The 13633-nt window shown below is 53.6% G+C and overlaps 1 protein-coding gene across 2 annotated transcripts; it reads left to right on the top strand.

The window, feature by feature from the left end:
- Positions 1–496: 496 nt before the first annotated feature.
- Ovol1 (ovo like transcriptional repressor 1) lies at positions 497–12002 on the top strand. Of its 2 annotated transcripts, NM_001107572.1 has the most exons (4): positions 497–907; positions 7705–7922; positions 9382–9571; positions 9825–11998. In NM_001107572.1, the coding sequence occupies exons 1-4, from the start codon at positions 808–810 to the stop codon at positions 10118–10120; spliced, it is 804 nt and encodes a 267-aa protein (NP_001101042.1). In that variant the 5' UTR covers positions 497–807; the 3' UTR covers positions 10121–11998. The 2 variants fall into 2 exon arrangements, with proteins under 2 accessions (NP_001101042.1, XP_008758360.3); XM_008760138.4 differs by lacking the exon at positions 497–907 and having other exon boundaries at positions 928–7922; positions 9825–12002.
- Positions 12003–13633: the final 1631 nt, after the last annotated feature.

The following is a 13633-nucleotide window of genomic DNA, read 5'->3' as shown; positions in this document are numbered from 1 at the left end:
CGCAGGTTCCCGCTCCGCGGCTTTGTGCCTCTCCCGGCGCCCGGGGGCGCCGGGCTGGGCCCGGGCCTGTTGGGCCAGTTTTGTGCCATCGCCCACAGAGCGTGCGAGCGCCGGTGCAAATAACGTTGCCCTCCCCTCCCTTCCCGTGCCCGCTCCCTCCGAAACTCTAGTTTGCAAACGTGAGCACGCCGGGCAGGGGAGGTACGGGGCGGGCCTGGTGATTCTGGGTGTGGGGACCAGAGCACGCCCCCCAACCCTGCCCCCGTCGGGCCACCCCGCCCTGGCCGCGAGGCCACCTCACCCGCAGCGGAATGGAAACCGGTTCGACAGGTAACAAATAGGTGGGTTGTCACCGTTATTTCCCAACGCATGCGCCATCGCTCTCTCGGCCACTCCAAGCTAATTAGATCAGATCAACACCCCTACCCCACCCCCGCCCGAGCCACCAACACACACCGCCGCGAGCCAATAAAGCTTGAACCCGTCCGTCCAGCTCGCACTTGAAGACTTCGCGAGCAGCCGCGGGGACGCCAGTCTAGCTGAAAGACGCTCGCTTAGCGCTTCTCCGATCCCGGTGCACCTGACTGCACCCGCTCGGCGGACACCGGCGACCTTCGGCGTAGTTGGAAACGCCACGCGTGGTCCCTGGTACGCTCTGTCCTCAGAACGTGGACACGCCTCGGCGACTCTTTCCTTGAACTGTCCCTATTCCGGCGCCTCAACCCCGATCCAGTGGAAGAGAAGGTGGGACGACTACCCGAACTCGACTTACGGGAGCGAACCGCGCCGGGCCAGGAGGAATTGAAGATGCCCCGCGCGTTCCTGGTGAAGAAGCCATGCGTCTCCACGTGCAAGAGGAACTGGAGCGAGCTCCCGGACGAGGAGCGCGGGGAGATCTACGTGCCAGGTGAGGCGCCCCAGGCTCCGGGCCCCGGGAGGGCGGGGCGCACGGGCCAGCGGTCGGCGCCCGTCAGTCGCGCGTGGGGACGCAGATTCTCGCCATGGATCGACCCCCGGCGCAGAAGGGGCGCGCGGGTGGGGGAAGGGGACTCCAAACCGAGGCTCTGCTGTTCTCAGGCCCGGGATCTCCTGCCCGCGCCGCGCTACAGGGGACGCAGCGGGGTGTGTCACCGCTCGGGCGACCTCCGGCTCTCGCGTCGTAAATCGAGAAAACCTGGGCTTTCATGAGGCAGGAGAAGAGCACTGGAGCGATGCCACTTTGGAGGGGAGGGCCGGGGAATGGAAAGGAGCGGAGCTGGAGTTTCCGCTGAAACTTGGGCTACATTGTAAAAGAAAACTTGGAGCTTTAGTCGCCCAATTAACATTGGTGGGGTTGAGATAAGAGGGTCAAGATTCAGGCCCACCGAATTTCCCTGGACTCCTGCCTGACCTGACCGTCCAGGAGCTGTTGGGAAATTAAACCTAATGCACCTTGCTTGCCCTTGAGATGATCCCACCTCGGTTCAGTCTCAGAGAACACTAAGCAAAAGATGGTTCTGGAGCCGTAAGGTACATACTCCAGGAAGCCGGTATGCCTAGTTTATTTAGGGAGGACGCCTTGACAGCCTGCACGTCAACTTAGAATTGAGTACCTGGAGTTGTCTCTTCCTCCAGCAGCATCTTCCTCTGAGACCCTAGAAAACTTCTGCCCCTTCTGTCCAAATACAAAACTCCCCTTCCTCCGTCTTGGGGGTGGGGCAGGAGCCTACTGCCCTGTGCCTCCAAGGGGGGGGGGGGGAGGTGGTAATTAACCAACCGACTTTGACCCTTGATCTGTAGGTTCTCTGGCTCCACCCAGGCTTTTAAGAAAGTGGGGAAATGAGGGTGGTGAGTGAGGGGCCCTGTGTGGGTTCTTGCCTCAATTTCCCTCTTGGGCGTAATGGTGTTTTGTGCCAGACCTTCCAGGATCCGGTGGCTGGTAGGATGTTTTACATTAACCTTACTTAAGGGTCTGTACGGCAACTCTGAAGGCTTCTTAAACGAGGGAATGGGCCAGAAGGCCCTAGAATTTCCAGTTGTGGAGGAACAGGAGGCAAAAAGGGAAGGGAGCCTCCGAACCTGAGGTGTGGGCTTGGGATTTTGTGATTTGTGCCTGGCTGTATGTGCCGGCCAGTGCTCCACCTCCAGAAGGGCTGGTGAGGGACACAGCCTGCTCCTTGCTCCAGCCTCCTCCCCAGCCTGTGTTTGACTTGCTGCTTAGGTGCTCCTTAGGATCTGATAACTGACCTTGGACTGTGTGAAAGGTGAGCTTGTCTTGAGCCAGGCTCAGAGTGCTGTTGTTTTTGTTTTATTTCACATCCCAGACCAGACGTTGACTTTTACAAAGGACAAAGACATTCTGCTAGTTCAAATCATTAAGACTTCCTTGGGTTCCAGAGATTTTCCCCAGTACAGATCTGAGGGACATGAAGACCAGAGATCTGGTCCCATGGCCTGTCCCATTAGGTAGATAGGAGGCCTCTGGGTGGTCACTACCACCCATGACTGCTGTCCTAAGGAGGAGGCATGCCGGTAGGTGCTTCCCTCCCTCAGGGCTGCCCAGGGTGGGAAATAAAGCTCTTGTAAGAATCCCCCTCATTGCTGAGTCCTGTGGGTAGAAGTTACAGGACTTAATTTTCCCTACATGTCAGGTGGGCCCCTGGAGCTACAGTTTTTCCCACAGTTTTGGAAATAAAAAAGGGAATGGACCCGTTTGTTCTATGCTCGGATGCCTCGGATGGCTGGAGTACAGAGGGTATGTTTTGTCTCCGGGCTGAGCCATTCCACCAGCAGCCAACCATGACCCCAGGAGCTGGCTGGGCACGTTTCTGTCACTCCACTTCACAGACTCTTGGAGCATGTTTTGACCAGCTAAGCAGCAACCCCATTTCCAGTGGTAGGGCTGGGAATATGGGAGTGCATGAGTTCTGACCTTCCCTCAAGGGCTCTCTGAGAACCTCAAAGCATCATGAAGACCACCTAGAGGGGAAGGTTTACCATATACTGAGGATGCTGGGTTATTGGGCCTGACCTAGAGAGACCCTTCACAATCCCTTCAACTATCCTCCTCACAAGCTTCTAGAATCTTCTCCCACGGCAGTCATTGTCATTCCTTCAGCTTTGCCGAGAGCTGAGAGCTGGTAGCCTGCACCAGAAGGCAGGCGAGTGAGGACATGATTCTATTCTCTACCTGAGACAGCACAGTTTAGGGGTTTGCTTGGCTCCTTTCCACCACCCACTTTATTTGGTTGGGTGTTCTCTGCTGACAGGAAGGATGGTGGATTTTATTTATTTATTTATTTATTTATTTATTTATTTATTTAGATGAAATAGGCCCTTGTAGCTGGGGCGAATACCATTCCCACACTATGGAAGGGAAGGGTTCAGGGACTCACCTTGCAGCCATTCCTCTAAAGCTGGTCCTTGCTGACTGAAGTCACAGGAAGGACTTAGGGACAGACTAAGCCTGAGCGCTGGAACTCCAGGAGAATTGCAGATGCAGTCCCCCCACTTACACACCTCCCCCCCCCCCGGCTAATAACCCAGCTTGCTGGTGTGTTCCGGTGGCACATGTCCTAAGCTCTGAAGCTAGGCGTGGTGCACACACCTGAAATCACCATACTTGGAAGGTGAAAGCAGGACAGCTTCAGATACATAACAGCCTTGAGGCCAGCCTTGGCTGTCTGAGACGCTGTCTCAAACAAACAAACATACAAGCTAAAGCCCAGGCTGAAATGCAGGAGACAGGGCTCCTCCAGCTAAGGTGGCCCAGCCTGACACTGCTGCTAGATAATGTAGGAACTTAACCACTTCTTTCATTGTCTGAGACAGAGTCTTACTGTGTGGTCCTGGAACACACTTCAGACCAGGCAGTCCTGGAACTCAAAGATCTACTGTCAAGACACGGTTTCTCTGTGTAGTCTTGGCTGTCCTGATACTCTTTTGTAGACCAGGCTGGCCTTGAACTCAGAGACCTGCCTGCCTCTGACCTCTTGCCAGGCTGAGTGGGACCAGCTGAAAAGTCAGCCATGAGCTGCTGCTTCGTGTAGCGTTGTGGGAAGGCCAAGCTGCTTTCAGGGTCGTTCTACCAGCGGCTGAGGACACTGGGCAGTGAAGGGGTCAGCTAGGTTCTCACCTGTCTTAAGACACTATCACCCAAGCTGCTAAGATATTTGCCCAAGCATGGATGTAGTAAAGCAGAAGCTGTCAAACTGTCCTAGAAAAGATGGCGAGAACAGTGTTCCAGGCCTGTGGCGAAGAGGGAGTAACCGTTGTCAGAGTTCGTATCACTGTTCATTTTCGGCACACAACGTATGACAGGCAGGGGGAGCTTGGCCGGTGCTGGCTGAGAGGCTGAAGGGTTGCCACAGGAAGGACAGTTCTCATCCCATCAGAGCCAGCCCCCTTGTTGCCGTGAGAACCAAGAGTTCAGTCTAACTTCAGCATAGGCACTGAGTGAAGTGAAGGCAGTTGGGAAAAGGGACAAATCCTGCCTGGAGAATGCTGACATTAAATAGAAGGGCCACAAAAGGCTGAGAGGTGGGCCTGTCCTGCTGCAGCATCTGCAGCTGGCTGCTGCTGTTCCTTTCAGGTAATTGCTAGCTGCCCTGCAGGTCTGAGGGAGCTGAGCACTGGGGACCCAGCCTCTCCAGATCAGCGTGCAAGGCAGCCTACAACAGACCTACATTTAGAACAGAGTTGGGGGTTGGGGATTTAGCTCAGTGGTAGAGCGCTTGCCTAGCAAGCGCAAGGCCCTGGGTTCGATCCCTAGCTCCGAAAAAAGAAAAAAAAAGAAAAAAAAAAAGAACACAGTTGGTCGGGGTTGGGGATTTAGCTCAGTGGTAGAGCGCTTGCCTAGCAAGCGCAAGGCCCTGGGTTCGATCCCTAGCTCCGAAAAAAGAAAAAAAAAGAAAAAAAAAAAAGAACACAGTTGGTCGGGGTTGGGGATTTAGCTCAGTGGTAGAGTGCTTGCCTAGCAAGCGCAAGGCCCTGGGTTCAGTCCCCAGCTCCGAAAAAAAGAAAAAAGAAGAAGAAGAAAAAAAAAAGAACACAGTTGGTCTACATGGTTGATCATCTGGGGACCCAAAAGTTCATGCATCTGCACATCAACTTAGCTTGCTCTCCCCAGAAAGCTGGGGATTCAGGCAGGCCTCACAGGCATCCCTACCTTGAGGCCTTTTATGGGCTAAGACTTGCCAGTCACTTGGGCCCGTGGTTGAAAGAAAGCCCTGTGGAGGAAAAGGTGGGAGATGGCCATTGGACAGGCTGCCTTTTCAAATCTGGCCGGCTGCTTCAGGCCAGCTCTGTGACATCTCCCAGGTAAAGGCAACAGGAGAGAACTTCGAAGCCCCTGAGGGAGGAGGAAGAGGGCTAGCTGGGCTGTCCTTGCCACACTCAGTGGCTGTGGGCGGAGGGAGGCGATGAGTAGTAGCTACAGTGGTCACTGCCTTGCCGGAAACATCTAATTAGGAGACAGGAGTGCCAGCAACACCCAACCAGTTTTGCCTCCTGCCATCCAGTGATACTCAGGATAGGCGGATAGCACACGACTGAATCCTCCCTGTGCGTGCAGCCCTGGCAGAGACACATGTGTGGGGGTGGCAGGGAGACAGGTTTGGTGGGGTGGGTAAGTTGAGGCAAACATCCCCACCCTGGCAGACTTACTAGTGGCCCTTTGCTCTAGGTAGACACAGCACAGAGTGCTCATCCAGCCAGCTCTGTCCTCAGCAGCCTTTCCAGGTTTGTGCAGAAGAACAAGGGTAGGCAAGGGCTCCTCCTCTACGGTGGATCCTCGAACTCCTAACTCAGCTTCCGTTCATAGAGCCAAGGAGCCAAGTATGACACCTCACCTCACAGGCTGTCACTCTACCTTCTGCTCATACCATATCCAGGGCATGTAGCTGGGCTGTTTTTCAAAAGTCTCACCCATCTGTACCAGCTCGAATGGCAGACTGAGGATGGTAGAGAGTTCCATTTTTCTCAACTTGGGTTGAGAAGTGGAAATTGCCAGCCAGGTGTGATGGTGCATGCCTTTAATCCCAGCGCCTGGGAGGCAGAAGTAGGAAGATCTCTGTGAGTTCAAGACCAGCCTGGTCTACAAAGCAAGTGCAAGTCCAGGACACCCAGGGCTATTAGACAGAGAAATCCTGTCTCAAAAAACAAAACAAAACAAAATAAAACAAAAGTGAAAAGAAAGTGGAAATTGTCATCTAGCTTTGGACTTTCATCTAGGGTCTGTCAGGTGAGTGGGTATGAGAGCCACCACTGCTACTGCCTACGTCTGTCACACAGGTATAGGCAGACCCCTCTCTGAAAGCTGGCCTCAAAGCTTGAGCCAAACACCAGTCAACATGGCTCAGAGAGAGGTGGGACGCCAGCTCCGGTGGCAGACCAGGGCCAGGAGCTGGTGAATCAACTCCTGGAATGAGGTGTCTCATTAAGGTCCCCCCTCAGCCCCCGGACAGACGGACGCCAGCGCTAGAAGAACGGGTTCTGGGCGGCAGGCGGGCGCATTCTTCCTCTGTCAGACCTTTGTTGTGTTTTGAGGGGGCGAGAACTGGGCCTCTCCCGAAACTCAAGCACTTTTATGTTTATCTTCCCCCACAGCCCTGGCGGTCCTCTAGAAGAGGAAGGCAGTAGCCTGAGCCTAGGTCCTTACCCCACCCCCACCCACTGACGCCTCCGGCTTGGAATAGAGTATTCTGAAACCTCAAGTCTATCCCAGTTGGACCCATTCATCCTTTTTGTACTGGGCCCCTCTTGACTTTTCCTTTTGAAACTAGGAGACTTCCTAATTTTTATGCTTTTAAAGCACAGAGCTTGGGTTGTATTGGCTAATTGGAAAATTAGACTTGTCTGAGCTCTGTTGGCCTTGAGACGTATTGCCTCTGTTTCTTTGTCTGTCCTATAAGATTGAAACTCAGGGTTCCAGCCCAGCCTTGCAGTCCCGGCCCGTTTAGTTCAAGGTGTTTGTTGAGGGGAGCGGCCTTGTCAAAGGGCTGCCAGGTATCGGTGATGCCACGGCACTGCCGGAGGGCGCCTAGCCTGACTGCCACAGTGAGCGGTCCCGTAGTGGGGGAGGGTTGTGTAAGAGCTGGGCACGGTGCCCAGAGACTGTTACGAGCATCCACCTGCTGCTCCCTGACCTCCTCCCTCTCCACCCACCTGGCCTGTTTGCTGACAGAGTTGTGCCCAGCCTGAGCCAAGGAGTCCTGGTGGGCTACAGTACAGTGGCATGACTGGCCAGGTCAGGGAAGGAAAGGCTGGGACCACCCAACCAAAAGGTCTGCCTTATAGAAGAGGTCCAGAGTGCCAAGGACCCTTCAAGGACTAGAATGAGCCTGAAGGAGCGTTCCCTGGCCAGGGCCTCCAATGGTGCCCTTTGTCCCTAGAGTAAGGACATGCTGGAATCCAGAGCGACTAGCCCAGGTGGGGCAGGCGGACACTTCGCCACATAACAATTGGCAGGGCAACTCAGTCCTCCCAGTTCCGCTAAGACAAGTTACTCAGGGGGCAGTGACTCTTGGCTGGCATCACCTGTAATTACCTTAATGGGGCAGGAGGGAGGTGCCACATCTGATGGCCTAGGGGCCCGCCCTGCTCCGCCACATGCCTGCAACTGGAGGAAGGGAGGCAGAAATGCCAGGTTTTCCTTGCTTGGGAATTTTCCTGGAACCCTGATAGGCCTTTTCTCCACCCACCCTCACCCAGCTGTTCTCCCTCCAGTCAGCCTCGGCTTCTGCCCACCGCAGCCCTACCTCGAACCAGAGGCGTCAGTGGCCGAGCCCCCTTCTTGCCCCCTGGCTTTGGACATGAGCCTTCGAGACTCCAGCTATGGTGTGGCCTCAGGACCCTGCGAGGTGGCTCAGCTGCCCCCTGAGGATGTGAACCATCTGACGGATCCCCAGAGCAGAGACCAGGGCTTCCTACGAACCAAGATGAAGGTGACAACTTTCATTCCTTCTTGAGGTCCAAGGGGGATGTGCAGAGACCTGTGTCTAACCCACGGATATGACACAGGAGGGACAGAGCTGAGCCCTGGATTTTGACTTTTGCAGAGACTCACTTAGCCGCAGCCCAGGGTAGAAAGAAGGAGATATGAAATGACAGCATGTAGCCCTTCAGAGTCTAGATCAGCACCCGATCAAGCCTCATTTCTGGCCACGAAAGACAGGAGGGCAAAGAAGAGCCACCTCTTTACATGAGGTCCCAAGGTGAAGGGCTAGAGCCAGGCCCAGCTGCATCCTGCAGAATCCTATATGGGCTGCATGGAGCAAGAGGTCTGAATCAGGGGGGTAATTAGCATTCCTTAAAGCACGTGGCAGTGACCCGGCAGTGCACAGGGCAGGAGCAACCCCTATCCCACCCTCAGCCATGCTCAGTACCACCGCATGAGACAGTTCAGATGGCCTGGTGTGGAGGAAAGGAAGCAGCTAGCTGACATGGCTGGGTCAACACTACCAAAAACTCTAGGGCCAACCCTCATGACAAAAGGCTAGATATAGCTGGAAGGAGGGTGCTGTCCCTTCCCTTCATACCTGCAAAGAACAGGGGTGAATGATGGGGGTTGTGGGGAGGAACAGACTTAGATAATAGATGACTAGGGGCTATGATTGGTCACAGCCACTAGGGCTCTTATAGCCTTTTAAGCTGCACCCATCCTCTCTGCCAGCCCTTTCTGTGCCCCTCAGACCTCTACAGTTATGGAAAACAACACAGGCAGCAGAGACAGAAGACTGGGTCCTGTTCCAAAGGATCTTAACTGGCAAGAGACAGGGAATTCCCTAGAATGTCAAAAGCAGGCTTATAGAGGGAAGGGCGCCCAAAGGAAGTGTGGTGTGACAGGTGCCCAGGATCTCAGGTGACTGGCTGGTGGCAGGCCCCTGACAGGGACCAGGCCATCACTGGATGTGAACAGAGTTAAGGAAAAGGCCTGGCCACTTGGCCATATCTTTATGGTCACACCTAGAATGCTGCAGCAGCCACTGCAAACAGCACTAGGGAATGTCACCAGGGTTTCATCACTTGACCCAGACAAAGAGGAGGGCGGTAGATATGCAGTAACACCTGCAACGGGCAAGGCATTGTGACGTTAGTCTTCCCACCACTGCATGAACTTGAAATTTTCCATAATTAAAAAAAAATCAACCAGGCATGATGGTGTATACTCCTGTAACCTAGAACTTGGGAGGTAAAGGCAGGAGGATCAAAAGTTCGGGACGACAGCCTCGAAAAGGGGTTTTGGGAACCCACTAGGAAGTTGGACCAATAACCTGGGGTCCTCCACAGCTCCTCCTGGCAGATGTCACAGGCTATGACCTCTGGATGGTGGCCCTGCTTTTCTCTAGAGTGTTGTGGTCCCGATTTCTGGATCTATGCCACAAATAATGTCTTCACTCACAGGTGACCTTGGGGGACAGTCCAAATGGAGACCTTTTTACCTGTCACATCTGCCAGAAGTCCTTCACCTACCAGCGCATGCTGAACCGACACATGAAGTGTCACAATGATGTCAAGAGGCATCTCTGCACTTACTGTGGGAAGGGTTTCAATGACACCTTTGACCTCAAGAGACATGTCCGAACCCACACTGGTAAGTAAAGTCTGTGGCCAGAGGATGCCTCAGACCCCCCTGGGACCTGAAGGCACACCCTGGAGCTTAGGGCAGAGTCCTGAATTCATAGGCAAAGACTCCTTGATTCCAGAGTCACTCAGGAAATTGTCATTTAGCCGGTTTAGCCTTGGTCACTTTGCCAGTCAAGTGTCCTGACCTCTCTGTGTGTGGATGCTTCAGACAGGCTCCATAATCTCTATTAGGTCCTGACGCTGACCCCTGTTGTCCACAGGTGTGAGGCCCTACAAGTGCAGTCTGTGTGACAAGGCCTTCACCCAGCGCTGCTCTCTGGAGTCTCACCTCAAGAAGATCCATGGTGTGCAGCAGAAGTATGCATATAAGGAGCGCCGGGCCAAGCTGTATGTGTGTGAGGAGTGTGGCTGCACTTCTGAGAGTCAGGAGGGCCATGTCCTGCACCTCAAGGAACACCACCCTGACAGCCCACTGCTGCGCAAGACCTCCAAGAAGGTGGCTGTGGCTCTGCAGAACACTGTCACATCCCTGCTGCAAGGCAGCCCCCATCTCTGAGCAGCACAGGCTCTGGAAGGACCAGGTTCACTTCCTGCTGCTCAGCCATTCGCCTTCCTGCAACCTCTTGCTAGAACACCAGTGATCGGGACCAGTGCTCCACCGCCTCACTCCAGGCACACTCGCACAATTAGGCACTGACTTCCGCTAGGTTTGGGAAGTCTGTCTTTCGGGCAGAGCCCACTCTGAGCTTGGGACCGTGGGTGCCTGTGTCCAGGCAGGGGTGAGGCCGAGAAAGTAAAAAGAGCTGCGGATAGACACAGGCCATTTCACTGCAGCAGGACTTTGCAGATGTGCTGAGAGGGGATCCCGAGGACAAGATGGACGACGGACGCCCATGGAGAGCAGAATCGAGACACCAGCAGAGAGCACCTGGCAAACAACTGCAGTGGTGGTGCTGGCCGCAGCCCTCATGCTCGCAGGGCTAGCGCTCAGGGTTCCAGGGGCTCTCTCCCCTGCATCAGAGGCCCACCTGTGAACAGCCGTGCGTGTGTGTGTGTGTGTGTGTGTGTGTGTGTGTGTGTGTCACACTGCTCTCTGTGATCTCTTCACGTGTGTGTGTGCACTCCTGTTCTTCCCACATATCACCTCATTCGTAAGAAGCCAACACAAGGTGCCAAGGAGGTTTTATTTCCTTTTTTTTTTTAAAGATGACAAATGTACAGATATTAATATATTTTTGGTGCCCACAGTAAGACTGTTTAGTAAGATTAAAAGGGGGAGGAGCTGGCTTTCTCTCCACCCCCATTGGTTCTATTTATCCTGGACATTTCAAACCTCCTCTGTGCCTTGGTTCTGGGGTGGTTATGCAGACCCACCCTGTTCTCTGAGATGTTTCATTAAAGACCTTCCTCCTGCTCCGCCCAGCAGATGGACAGATGGACTGTCCCTCCTGTCCTTCCCCTGGACAGAGTCTCGCCTCTTTCCCCCCTCCCTGGCTCCACATCCTTCTCAGGGCCTCAGTTTTCCTGCTAAGCCTGATGAGCCCTGACTGGGTGTGGCCCAAGGCTGAGGGTGGGTCCTACTGATGGTCTTCAAGCAGATGGGATGGCGATTTGACACCAAGTCCAAGTCCACATCTGAGGTTCTAAGGTAAGGGCAAGAACAGGCTGGGAGTCTAGGTTTATTTCTTCGCTAAGTCAAAAATTCTTGAGTAGCAGCAAAATTTGAGACAGAATAATAATCCACATACCAGAGACTTTGAGAGGGAGCATGTAGGCGGCTAATAAAGCTTCTCTGTTGTCTTTCTTCTGTTTCCCAAATGCCTTTGGGCCGAGTGGCTCCCCTGAGGAAGTAGGCCTTTGTCCACTGGTGTTTCTGGGTATCCTGCTGAGACCAAACAAGGGTTGTGGGTCAAAGGGTGTATGTCTCACGCACCCAAGGAGTTATAGCCGACCTGCAGGGGTTAAGAGACGCAGACCCGGAACATGGCGGGCTGGGAAGCCCTTGAATGCCCAACAGTCCGACCTCCCTGCCTTATGTGTGTAGCACACAGATGACACAGGATCTGACCCCAGCACGGGCTCTCAAGAGAACGAAGTCAAGTCTTCCTAGGCTATCTCTGAACTCCGTGTGGACTGATCTGAAGACTTGTTTAATGTTTCCTCAGCGTGTCTGGGCTACTGCGCTCTTAAGTTCTCGAATGTAAAAGTCACCACGACTGGAAGCACTGTGTTAGATCTGTGTCTGTTAGCTCATTGCCAATCTGGGGCTGTCATAAGCTTTGTGTTGTCTGTCTTGTTTTATAAGCTCCTAGCCAGCCAGTAAAGTGAGAGAACTAATATTTTCTGTACTTCTGGGTTTTTGTTGTTTGTGTTTTCCCCTTGGACCTTTTTTCTTCATGCAAAGAAATTCATTAAAACAACTGCTGTTTCTTGCCAAACCTTTTCCCTTCTCAGCTGCCTGGGTTTATGTCAAGACAAGACCCTGATCTAAGCTGGGCATGGAGACAAACACCTTTAATCCCTGCACTCAGAAGGCAGAGGTGCAGATGGATCTCTGAGTTCGAGGCTAGCCTGGTCTACAGAGTGTGTTCTAGGCCAGCCAGGGCTACATAGACCCTGCCCTGTCTTAGGCTGCGAATTGTAAAACAAACTGTAATTCCTTAAACAGGTGGATGAGAAGCTGAAGGTCAGTCCAAGATGTACAGTGATGTGAAATCCAGACCCAAAAATACTCGCCCCAACTAGATGGAGGATGCTGACCCCGGTGCAGCCTACTGTACTCTAGAGGATGGGAGGAAGGGGCCTTTCTTGGGATTTCTTCATCTCCCTAATGCTTAACCCTTCCACTGAGGCCCTCTGTGGGCTTAGGGCCTTCATTGGGCACTTATCCTCTTTCTAGAACCTTGCCAGGGTTGGACCAAAGGGAAAGGAACCACACCCAGAGATGGGACACAAAATATCCTTTCCAGTCAGGTCCTAGAGAAGACCACACACACAGTACTTGTGGGTCCCTGGCACTCTGGAAGCACTTTTCACAGACGAGCACACCTGATTCTCCAGCCAAACTCTGTCATTGTCCCCAAGCCCAAAAAAGGGAGTCCCACAGTTAGGAGTAGGGTCAGATTAGCATTATCTAGCCCAACTTGGTCTGTGCCCGAAGCCCTGCATACTGCCGGCAGACAGCTACACATGGCACACTTTAGGCAACATTCAGTATGTGAGTGAGGCGATGTGGGTGCCCCACTAAAAATGACAATGCCGTTTTAAAAGTGTGGTCTCAGTGGCACACACCATAACCCAGACACTTGGAGGCTGAGGCAGGGGGATTCGGAATTGGAGGCCAGCCTGGGTGGCAGGTTGAGTGGGAGAGAGCAGGTCCTGAAACTGAATCCTTTGATGTGAAAGTAGGCCATGGCTTCCAGGTCTAAGGGTCCCCTGAGCTGGCAGAGCAGAGGGAAATGCTGGCCAAGAGCAGAATGGGAAGGAAGGATGCAAAGTACGGAGCAGTTTGAGGGCTGAGCCCGGCTCTCAGAAAGCAAACCAGCAAACAAGATGGTGAAGCGTCGCCGACACAGCGACCAAGGCCTCCTTTCACTCCCCGCTCGTCCCAGCTGGTCCCCAAGGTCAGTGGGTGGCATCAAAAGAGCAGGGCCTAATCCAGAGCCAGGGCTGGGCCTAGGCCTCGCCCACTGCCTTCGAGATGCTAGGCAACTTCTCGGTTTCCTCATCTATAAAACATGTGGGTCCTAAGTTGGAAAGTCCCTTCCTGCTCTGAAGAGTCGGAGGCCTCACTTCAAGATCCCTCTGAAGAAGCATCTTAACAAACTACAGTGGAGATAAGTTTGCCGAGGCTGGCTGAAAGCCCCTGAGGAGAGGAAGGCCAGGGAGAAGTTACAGCCTAGGAGGAAGGAAAGTTTCTTTAAAAACAAATTACTATTGCTTTGTTTTTCAAGACAGGATTTCTTTGTATAGCCTGGTAATCCTGGAACCAGCTCTGTAGACCAGGCTGGCCTCAAACGTACAGAGATCTGCCTGCCTCTGCCTCCCAAGTGCTGGGACTAAAGGTGTG

This window comes from Rattus norvegicus, chromosome 1, assembly GCF_036323735.1.
Source record: "Rattus norvegicus strain BN/NHsdMcwi chromosome 1, GRCr8, whole genome shotgun sequence".
NCBI classification, from domain to species: Eukaryota; Metazoa; Chordata; class Mammalia; order Rodentia; family Muridae; genus Rattus; species Rattus norvegicus.
The sequence above is the reverse complement of the archived record's forward strand: the minus strand, read 5'-3'. Positions and strand labels throughout refer to the sequence as shown.